The 12,053-nt window shown below is 44.4% G+C and overlaps 1 protein-coding gene across 1 annotated transcript in view; it reads left to right on the top strand.

Moving 5' to 3' along the window:
• Positions 1–12,053, top strand: part of nup205 (nucleoporin 205) — a 156,044-nt gene that overhangs the window by 61,290 nt on the left and 82,701 nt on the right. Inside the window, exon 19 of the mRNA XM_068051065.1 lies at positions 10,643–10,763. Coding sequence (XP_067907166.1) covers positions 10,643–10,763 — 121 coding nt within the window. The remainder of the gene's footprint in view (positions 1–10,642; positions 10,764–12,053) is intronic.

Genomic DNA, 12,053 nt, shown 5'->3' with positions numbered 1-12,053 from the left:
TGTGGGCGTCACTGGTTAGGCCAGCATTTATTGCCCATCCTAACTGCCCTAGAGAAGGTGTCGGTAAGCTGCCTTCTTGAGCCCCTGTAGTCCTTGAGATGTTTCTTAAACTTCATAGCAGTTTGATACAACTGAGTGGCTTACTAGGCCATTTCAGAGGGTATTTAAGAGTCAACCACATTTCTGTGGGTCTGGAGTAACATGTAGGCTAGACCAGGTAAGGACGGCAGATTTCCTTTCCCTAAAGGATATTAATGAACCAGATGAGTTTTTATGACAATCAACATGGTCACCATTAGGCTGGCTTTTAATTCCAGATTTTTATTAATTGAATTCAAATTTCACCATCTACAGTGGTGGGATTCAAACCCATGTGCCCAGAACATTTGCCTGGGCCTCTGGATTACTAGTCCAGTGATATCACCACTGCGCCATGCTTCTCCCAGTTCCCACTCCCCTGCCTTCTCCCCAGGGCCCTACAAGTATTTATCTCATTCCCTTTTGAAAGTTAGTATTGAATCTGCCTCCATGACTCTTTTGGTCACTGCAATCCAGATCATCGTAACTAACTGTAAGAAAACAATTCTTCTTGTGTTGCCCCAGTTCTTTTGCCAATTACCTTCAATCTGTCCTCTGGTTGCCAATTATTCTACCACCTTATTTAATCTATCAAACTCCTTCAAGATTTTGAACACCTCTATCAAATCTCTTAATCTTCTCTCCTCGAAGGACGCAACCCCAGTTTTTGTAATGCCTGTACATAACTTGAGTTCCTCATCCCTAGTACCATTCCAGTAAATCTCCTCTGCACCTTCTCTAAGGCCTTGACATCCTTCCTAAAGTGTAGTTCCCAGAATTGGACGCAATACTCTATCTGCAGCTTAAACAGTGTTTAGAGGTTTAGCATAACTTCCTTGCTTTTATATTCCATGCCTCAATTTATGAAGCCCAGGATTCTGTCTGCCTTTTTAACAGCCTTCTCAACTTGTTTTCCACCTTCAAAGATTCAAGTGCATACATCCCCTGGTGTCTCTGTTCCTGCACCACTTTAAAATTGTACCATTTAGGTCTTATCACTTGTAATTCTTCTACGAAAATAAGAGAATTATAGAATTGTTAACAGTACAGAAGGCTGCCATTTGGCCTTTGGTGTTTATGCCAGCTCTCTGCAAAAGCAACTCAGCTACTCCCACTCCTCTGCCCTATTCCCCGCAGCACTGCAAATTTTTCTCTCTTCAGATAATTATCCAAATTCACTTCTGAAAGCCACAATTAAATCTTCCACCACCACCCTGTCAGGGAGGGTATTCCTGATCCTAACTTCACGCTGTGTAAAAATAGCCTTTCCTCGTGTCGCCTCTGGTTCTTTTTCCATTCACCTTAAATTGGTGTCCTCTGGCTCTCGACCCTTCCGCCAATAGGAACAGCTTCTCCCTAACTACTCTGTCCAGACCCTTCATGATTTTGAACACCTATCAAATCTCCTCTCAACCTTCTTCACAGCTCCTCTATCTCCGTAACCAAAGTCCATCATCCCTGGAACCATTCTCGTGAATCTTTTCTGCACCCTCTCCAATGTCTTCACACCCTTCCTAAAGTGTGGTGCCCAGAATTGGACACAATACTCAGTTGAGATTGAACCAGCCTTTTATAAAGGTTCACCATAACTTCCTTGGTTTTGTTCTCTGTGCGTCTATTTATAAAGCCCAGGATCCAGTATGCCTTATTAGCCACTTTCTCAATCTGCCCTGCATCCTTCAACAATTTGTGCACGTACACCCCCAAGGTCCCTCTGCTCTTGCGCCCCCTTTAGAATTGAATCCTTTTATCTTGTATTGCCTCACCTTGTTCTACCTACAAAAAAAATTATCACTTCACAATTCTCTGCATTAAATTTCATCTGCCACGTGTCTGCCCATTTCACCAGCCTATGTCCTCTTGAGATCTATCACTGTCCTCCTCACTGTTCATAATACCTCCAGTTTTGTGCCATTCACAAATTTTGAAATTGTGCCCTGCAAACCCAAGTCTTGGTTATTAATATGGATCAAGAAAAGCAGTGGTCCGAATACCAACCCCTGGGGACCCCCACTGCATACCTTCCTCCAGTCTGGGGAAAAAAATCATTCACTGCTGCTTTCTGTTTCCTGGCAGTCAGCCAACTTGGTATCTATGCTGCCACTGTCCCTTTTGTTCCATGGGCTTTACTTTGCTGGCAAGCCTATTATTTGGCACTTCTGCAAGCCCATGTACACAGCAACCATAGTACCCTCATCAACTCTCTCTGTACTGCATCAAAAAACTCAGTCAAGTTCGTTAAAATGATATACTCTTAACAAATCCTTGTTGGCTTTCATTAGTTAATCCATAATTGTCCAAGTGACAGTTAATTTTGTCCCAGGTTACCGTTTCTAATAGCTTACCCAGCACTGAGGTTAAACTAACTGGCCAGTAGTTGCTGGGTTTTCCTTGCACCCTTTTTTGAAGAAGTGTGTAACATTTGCACTTCTCTAGCACGACCCCTGTAAGTGAGGAGAATTGGAGGATTATGGCCAATTCCTCCGCAATTTCCACCCTTCCCTTAATATTCTCAGATGCATCGGATCCAGTCCTGGTGACTTACAACCTGAAGTACAACCAGTCTTTCTAATACCTCCTCTTTATCAATGGTTAGCCCATCCAGTGTCTCAATAACTTCCTGTTTCACTGGCATTGGCAATATCTTCTTTCTTGATGAAGACCGATGCAATGTACTCATTTTGCAACTCTTCTCGAGGGCAGTTAGGGATGAGTAATAAATGCTGGCCTTGCCATTGACACATCCCAAGAACGAATTTTTTAAAAAAATTATACCTCAGGCATGCCTCTGCCTCCAGGATTAAATCTCCTTTTTGGTCCCTAATTTACACCACAGAAGGTACCCCCTCCTTCTACCACCTGTTTACTATTCATATGTCTTTGGAAGACTTTTGGATTCCCTTTTAATGTTAGCTGCCAGTCTCTTCTCATGCTTTCTCTGATACTCTTTTTTTTTCACAACTCCTGTGAACTTTCTATATTCAGCCTGGTTCTCACTTGTATTATCAACTTGGCATCTGCCATATGCACTCTTTTTCTGCTTCATCTTGCACTTCATCTCTTTCATCATCCAGTGAACTCTGGCTTTGTTTGTCCGACCTTTCCCCTACATGAGAATGTACCTCGATTGTACCCAAACTATCTCCTCTTTAAAGGCAACGCATTGTTCCGTTACAGATTTGCCTGCCAATCTTTGATTCCAATTTATCTGGGCCAGATTTGTTCTCGTCCCATTGAAATTGGCCCCCTTCCCCCCCCCCCCCCCCCCCCCCCACCACCAATTTATTATTTTTACTCTAGATTGCTCCTTGTTCTTTCCCGTAGCTATGAGGAGAGATTGAGGAGACTGGGCCTGTATTCTCTAGAGTTTAGAACAATGAGAGGTGATCTCATTGAAGCATACAAATTCTTAAAGTGCTCGACAGGGTAAATGCAGGAATGATATTTTCCCTGGCGGCGGCGGGGGGGGTGAGGTGGTGGGGGTCTCGAACCAGCAGACTCAGTCTCAGAATAAAAGGTAGGCCATTTAGGACTGAAACGAGAAGGAATTTCCTCACTCAGGTGGTGAATCTTTGGAATTCTGTACCCCAGAGGGCTGTGGTGGCTCAGTCATTGAGTATATTCAAGACAGAGATTGATAGATTTCTCGATATTAAAGATATCAAGGGATATGGGGAGAGTGTGGGAAAATGGCATTGAGGTATATCAGCCATGATCTAGTTGAATGGCGGAGCAGGTTCAGGAGGCTGAATGGCCCACACCTGCTCCTATTTCCTGTGTAACCTAAACCTTATGATATTATGATCGCTGTCCCCTAAGTGTTTCCCTCTTGACGCTTGAACCACCTCATTCCCCAGAACCAGGTACAGCAATACCTCCTTCCTCATTGGGCCGGAAGCATACTGATCTGGAAAATTCTCCACTTCAAAAACTCTTTCCCTCCAGTTCCCCCCACCCCTTACGCCATTACTATCCCAGTCAATGTTCGGATAATTAAAGGTCCGTTTTATAACTACTCTATAGTTTTTGCATCTCTGTAATTTCCTTGCAAATTTGTTCCTCTTCAGCTTTTCCAGTAGTTTGTGGCCTAAAGAATATACGTATTAGTGTAATGGTATCTGCATAGTTTCTCAGCTCTAACCAAATAAATTCTGTCCTTGACCCCTCTACAACATCCTCTCTCTCCATCACTGTAATCTCCTTAATCATGACTGCAGCCCCTCCACCTTTCTTTCCTTCCTAATCTTTCCTGGACACCTTGTATCTGGAATATTTAGTAACCAGTCCTACCCTTTTTCGAGCCGGGCCTCTGTTATTGCCACAACATCGCATTCCCATGTGGCTACCCACACCTGCAGGTCAACAACCATATTTACCACTCACCATGCATTCACATACATGCCCAGTGAACCTAATTTTGCGATTATTGCATTCCCTCTTAACTTTGACCCTTGCTAATACCCGACTGTTTCTTATTCTAGTGCTATCTGCCTTACCCAATTCTTTGTGCACCTTGTTTTCCCTCTCAAATGCTATCTCCTCATTCCCATGTTCCTGCAAAGTTAACTTAAACCCTCCCCAATAGCACAAGCAAACTGCCCTGCATTGCATTTGCAGTATTTTGCTTTTATTATATTGGTCATGGCTCTGTTCAGGTGCAACACCTTTGGCCTGTACAGGTCCCATCTCCCCCAGAACCAGACCCAATGTCCCAGGAATCTAAAGCCCTCCCTCCCGCCCCATCTCTCCAGCCACACAACTGTCTGCTTTATCCTCCTGTTTCTACATTAAGAAGCACATGGCATCAGGAAGAATCCGGAGATGATTACATTTGAGGTCCTGCTTGCTAATCTGCCTGCAGGACCTCATCCCTCTTTCTAGCCATGTTGCTGATACCGATATGGACCGTGACCATTGGCTGTTCACCCTCCCTTGCAACCACTCAGTGACATCCTTGACCCTGGAACCAGGAAGGCAACATACCATCCTGGTTTCAAATCTGCAGCCACAGAAATGTGTCTCTGTTCCCCTAACTGTAGAATCCTGTTTCACTATTGCTTTCCCAATCTTCCTCCTGCCTCCGACCCCCATACAGCTGAGGCAGCTGCAGTGCTGTGGACTTGGCTGTGGCTGCACTCCCCAGAGGAACCATCGCCTTCATCAGTATTCAGAACTGAATACTGTTTGGTGAGCAAGATCTACTCCAGGGACTACCTGTTGTCCAGGACAGGAGAAGTGCATGGGGTTCCCATGTGGAACAGGATGTGCACTGCATGGAATCAGGATACCATGCCTCCTATTGCTCATTTATTGTTTTGCCTGCCAATCTTTAATTCCAATCCAACCGTGCTAAGCTTCTTTACAACTCATTGAAATTAGCCCTCTTCCAGTTGAGTATTTAACATTTGCTTTTCCTTTGTTCTTTTCAAAACCTAATTATATAATGATCACTATTTCTCAAATGCTCTTAATTTGAAACATGCTTTATTTATTCCCACTTTGTCCCCCAGAACTCGATTCAGCACTCCTTTCCTCATTGGCTGGAAATGTACTGATAAGTTCATTTGTGCATTTTTCAATGATTCTTCCTTTTTTGATGTTTAAAATATATTTTTTCCAGTCTATATTATGATAATTGATGTCTCCCATTATCTGTATCATAATAAAGTTTTTGCATCTTCAGTTTTCCTGCAAATTGTTACCTCTATTTCTTCCCACTATTTGGTGGCCTGTTGCACATACCCAGCAGTGTAATAGCTTCTCCATTGTTCCTTAATTGTAACCAAATATATTTTGTCTTGAATCCGCAACTATACCATCCCTCTCCAGTGCTGTAGCAATGTCAGTATTGCTACACCCCTCCTTGTTTTTCCCTTCCCGATCTTTCTTGAACACATTGTAGCCAGGAATATGAAGTCCCCAGTTTGAGCCAGGTCTCCATTATTGCCACTGTGTCATAATCCTGTGTGTCTCCTTACACTTGCTACTCACCAAAGTTATTTTACCTCGCTCTGGACATTTACACACAAGTACCTCCAAACCTGCCCCAGCTAGTTTTGCAGCTCTCCCATGCGTGATCTCTGCTGCTTCTGAACTACTCTTTATTCTAATGCCTTTTGTCTTTCCCAGTCCTCTGTTCACCTTGTTCCCCTCCTGCCTCAACTGCTTCATTCCAGAGCTCCTCCCCATGCCAAACTAGTTTGAGCCCTCTCCCACAGAACGAGATAACCCACTGGTGAGGACATTAGTCTCAGCCCTGTTGAAGTGCAACCTCACCTTGTGCAGATCCGTACCCCTCAGATCTGGTTCCAATGCCCCATGGAATTGGAAGCCCTCCCACTTGCACCATTTCTCGAGCCACATGCTAACCTGTCTAATCTTACTGTTCCTTTACTCACGAGCATGTAGCACAGTGAGTGATCAAGAGATTACCACCATTTTGAGGTCCTACTATTTAACTTCCTCCCTTGCTCTTGAAATGCTGTGTCAAACCTCGACCTTTTTCTTCTAAGTCATTGGTTCTAACATGGGCTTCTAGCTGTTGCCCTTCTCCCACCCCCCCCCCCCTCAAAATGTTCTGCACCCAGTGATATCCAAAACTGTACACAGTTTTCCAGATGTGGTTTCACCAATACCCTGTACAACTGCAGCAAAACACCCCTACTTTTATATTCCAATCCCCTTGCAATAAATGACATTCCATTTGCCTTCCTAATCACTTGCTGTATCTGCATCCGGACCTTTTGTGGTTCAAGTACCAGGGCACTGTGCTGCAGAGTTCTGCAGTCTCTCTCCATTTAAATAATATGCTGCTTTACTGTTCTTCCTGCCAAAGTGGATAAGTTCACATTTTCCCACATTAAACTCCATTTGCCAAATATTTGCCCACTCACTTAACCTATCTATATTGGTCTGCAACCTCCTTATGCCCTCTTCACAACCTACTTTCCTACCTATCTTTGTGTCATCAGGAAATTTAGCAACCATACATTTGATACTTTCACAACGGTAGCTCGGAGCAATTCTCTGGTGACATGAGTTCAGATCCCACCAGGGCAGCTGGGGGAATTTAGATTCAGTTAATTAATAAATCTGGTCTATTGTAAAAACCCATCTTGTTCACGAATGTCCTTCAGGGAAGGAAACCTGCTGTCGTTCCCCGGTGTGGCCTACATGTGACTCTGGACCCACAGCAATGTCGTTGACTCTGGACTGCCTCTGAAATGGCCGAGCAAGCCACTCAGTTGTATCAAACTACTTGAGAAAATAAAACAAGATGGACCATCCGACATCAATCTAGGCACTGGAAATGGCAAGGGCACAGCCTGCCCAGTTGCCCTTGCTAAGTCATCCTCACTGACTTCTGGGGACTTGTATCAAAATTAGGAGGGCTGTCCCACAGACTAGTGAGGCAACAGCCTGACATTGTCATACTCACAGAATCATACCTGACAACCAATGTCCTCGACTCCTGCATCACCATCCTAGGGTATGTCCTGTCCCACTGGCAAGTCAGACCCGCCAGAGATGGCGGTATAGTGGTGTACAGTCAGGAGGGAGTGACCCTGGGACTCCTCAACATTGACTCCAGACCCCAAGAAGTCTCACAGCATGAGGTCAAATATGGGCAAGGAAACCTGATTACCACCTATTGCCTTCCATCAACAGATGAATTAGTACTCCTTCATGTTGAACACTACTAGGAAGAAGTACTGAGGGTAGCAAGGACACAATGTATTCTGGGTGGGAGACTTCAATGTCCATCACTCAGAATGGCTCGGTCACTCACTGCAGACCGATCTGTCCAAGTCCTAAAGGAAATATAAGCCAGACTGGGCCTGCGGCAGGTGGTGACAGAACCAACACGAGGGAAAAACCTATTTGTCCTTGTCCTCGCCAATCTACCTGTCGTAGATGTATCTGTCCACAACTGCATTGTTGGAGTGACCACCGTACAGTCCTTGTGAGACGCAATCCTGTCTCCGCACTGAGGACATCCATCATCGTGATATGTGGCACTATCACCGTGCTAAATAGTGTAGATTCAGAACAGATCCAACAGCTAAAAACTAATCATCCATGAGACACTGTCAGCCATCAGCAGCAGCAGAATTGTATCCAACCACAATCTATAACCTCATGGCCTGGTATATCCCTCACTCTACCATTACCATCAATCCAGGGAACTACGCCTGGTTCAATGAGGAGTGCAAGGGAGCATCGCAGGAGGAGAATGAGGTACACCTAAAAATGAGGTGCCAACCTGATGAAGCTACAATACAGGACTACGTGCACGTAAGTTATAGACAGAGAGCTAAGCAGTGCTGCAACCAACAGATCAGATCTAAGCTTTGCAGTCCTGCCACATTTAGTAGTGAATGGTGGTAGACAATTAACCAACCAAGTGGAGGAGGATGATCCACAAACATCCCCATCCTCAATGATGCGGGACCCCAGCACATTATTGCAAAAGAAAAAAGGTTGAAGCATTTGCAACCGTCTCCAGCCAAGCGGCTTTCTCCTGAAGTCCCCAGCATCACAGATAACAGTTTTCAGCCAATTCAGTTTACTCCATGTGCTATCAAAAACGGCGTAATGCACTTTAGAACAAAGGCTTTGGGCCCTGACAACAATCCGGCTGTGGTACTGAAGACTTGTGCTCCAGAAGTAGCCGCGCCCCTAGCCAATCTATTTCAGTACAGTTACAACACTGGCATCTACCTGACAGCGCGATCGAGCAGCATTTACTCAGCAATAACCTGCTTATCGATGCTTATTTTGTGTTCTGCCAGGGCCATTCGGCAGCAGACCTCATTACAGCCTGGTCCAAACATGGACAGAAGAGTTGCATTCCAGAGGGGAGGTGAGAATGACTGCCCTTGACATCAAGGCAGCATTTGACAGAGTGTGACATCAAGGAGCCCTAGCAAAACTTGAGTCAGTGGGAATCAAGAGGAAAACACTCCACTGGCTAGAGTCATACCTAGCACAAAGGAAGATAGTTGTGGTTGTTGGAGGCCAATCATCTCAGCCCCAGAAGGTTGCTAGGTGAGTTCCTCAGAGCAGTGTCCTAGGCCCAACCATCTTCAGCTGCTTCATCAATGACCTTCCCTCCATCATAAAGTCAGAAGTGGGGATGTTCACTGATGATTGCACGGTATTCAGTACTATTCGCAACTTCTCAGATACTGAAGCAGTCTGTGCTGCATGTGGCAAGACTGGACTACATTCAGGCTTGGGCTGACATGTAACGCGAAGATCACTTGCCACTTAAGTGCGAGGAAATGAACTTCTCTTATTGACATTCAACGGCATTACCATTGCTAAATCCCCCATCATCGACATCCTGGAAGTTACTGTTGACCAGAAACTTAACTGGACCAGCCATATAAATACCCTGGCTATAAGAACAAGTCAGAAGCTGTGAATTCTGCGGCAAGGAACTCACCTCTTGACTCCTAACACTTGTCCACCATCTACAAGGCATAAGTCAACAGAGTGATAGAATACTTCCCGCTTACCTGGATGAGTGCAACTCCAACAACACTCAAGAAGCTTGGCACTATCCAAAACAAAGCAACCTGCTTGATTGGCACCTCATCCACCACCTTCAACATTCACTCCCTCCACCAATGGCGCACAGTGGCAGCAGTGTGTACCATATACAAGATGCACTGCAACAACTCGCCAAGTCGTCTTAGACAGCACTTTCCAAACCCAGGACCTCTACCACCTTGAAGAGCAAGGGCAGCAGTCGCATGGGAACACCATCACCCGCAAGTTCCCCATGTCACACATCATCCTGACTTGGAACTATTTTGCTGTTCCTTCATTGTCATTGGATCGAAATCCTGGAACTCCCTCCTTAACAGCACTGTAGGTGTACTTACACCACATGGACAGCAGCGGTTCAAGAAGCGACTCGCCACCACCTTCTCAAGGGCAATTAGGGATGGGCAATAAATGTTGACCTTATCAGTGACACTCACATCCCATGAAAGAATAAATAAAGGGTATCTATATGTTTTAGTTTAGTACCTCCTCTTAACTGCTACTGATTCATTCCTTATTTAATATTTATGTCTGATTAAGTTCCCTTCATTTAAAGTACTTTGGTTTCCCCACTTACTCTTTTGTTGATGTCCTTTGGTTTAAATTGCAGAACTTCCTTTCACTTTTGCACCTAATTCCCATTCACACCAAATTTCTGTTTTAACACTGTTTAATAACTCACTGAAAAGAAATTCACCCAGTTCTGTTCCGAGCCTGATATTATCTTGCTAATCTGAAATCTGATGCTATGTCTGTACCACACTACCTGAGTGTGTTTGATGATGCAACAGAGCACACAGCCATTGTTTTCCCAATGTAGTCATTATTTTGTTGAATGGGTGAAACTCAAAGTCAGAAATGTCATTTGCTAGGACCATCTGGGCACCCAATTTAGAAATTTGTGGTACTTTTTAGGATGTTAAGATGGTTGGTAATTGAATTTCAGAGCTTTTTTATTCAATGTTGACTTGAAGATTCTTGTGTCTCCTTAACAACTACTCCTGTCCCACAGATACCTGAGCCATGGAAACACCAACCCTGATCTGGCATTTGAAAGTGCCAAGATTCTTTGCTGTATCTCGCGATATCCAAACATCCAGGTGAAGCTGGTGGGAGACTTCACTCAGGACCAGGTGAGATATATTGCTGTGTGACTGCAATGATCCAATTCAAAACCCAAGCTACTTGTATTTGGAAACTTAGCATTAGTGTGAATTGCCCTCGATCTGAAACAGTGTCTGGTAAACTGTCTGGTCTTGGTGAGGCTGTGTGGTACAGTGTGTACTTAGGCCTTCGCACTTGGTCTTGAATTCAATTCAGGCTGATGGGATTATTCTTTCTGTTATCTGTTTGTTGTAGGGTTACGATGGTCCAATTCCAAGTGGGAAAAGTGCTGCACAAATTTTCCTTAAATTGTCAGTTTCACTTCAGCAAAGATATAATGTGGCTGGTACAGTAAGATGTTACACTGATATAGTAGTTCACACTTCTGAAGATGATGCTGGGTAATATAAAGCACTGCAAAGGAGCATTTACCTTGCCTGCAACCCATGCTGTCCCTGCCCTTGGAGTGCTTGATCCAACAGTGCAGAGGGAGATTTACCCTGTACCTAATATGAGCTGACCTGACTTAGGAGTGCTTTGTGAGGCAATATAGAGAGAACTTTACTCTGTATTTTGACCAATCTGATGCTTAACTATGCCAGTGCTCTTGTGGTGAGTCTTCCATCTTCCACCTTACATAAACGTATTCTCATCCATATCTTGACTCGCACCAAGTCCTGTTAACCCATTACACCTGTGGTTGCTGCCCTACACTGGCTCCAGTCTGGCAAAGTCTCAGTTTTCGCCTTGTTTTCAAATCCCTCCATGGCCTCGCTGCTCCCTTTCTCTGTCATCTCCTCCAACCCTACAGGACCTCAGGATCTCTACGCTCCTTTATTTCTGGTATCTTGCACATCCCCGATTTTATTCACTCCACCATTGCCGCTGTACTTTCAACTGCATTGGCCCAAAGCTGTGGAATTTCCTCCCTAGACACCTTTACCTCTCTTTCCTCTTTTAAACTTCTGTCCTCATGTTTCCTTCTGTGGCTTGGTGTCAGATTTGTGTTGCTAACTCTCTTGTGAAATGCCTTCGGGCATTTTGCTGTGTTACGGGTGCTATATTAATGCAAGTTGTGTGTCTAATCTACACTGTATTTGCCTTGTGAGTGTCTGACTCTATTTGAAATCTGTCCTTGATGTACCTCACCTGGGATTGCTTCATGCTAACATTAAGAAATTGCACAAAAAAAGTTTCAAAAAACATTCTAGAAATACTAAGCAGTAACCATTCTAAGCCTGCCCACAGCCCCTCGCCCATATTTCATATAGAAAAGCAGAAAATGCTGGAAATACTCAGCAAGTCTGGCTGATCACAAC

The sequence above is a fragment of the Heterodontus francisci genome, chromosome 18 (assembly GCF_036365525.1).
Source record: "Heterodontus francisci isolate sHetFra1 chromosome 18, sHetFra1.hap1, whole genome shotgun sequence".
In the NCBI taxonomy this organism is placed as follows: domain Eukaryota; kingdom Metazoa; phylum Chordata; class Chondrichthyes; order Heterodontiformes; family Heterodontidae; genus Heterodontus; species Heterodontus francisci.
The sequence above is the reverse complement of the archived record's forward strand: the minus strand, read 5'-3'. Positions and strand labels throughout refer to the sequence as shown.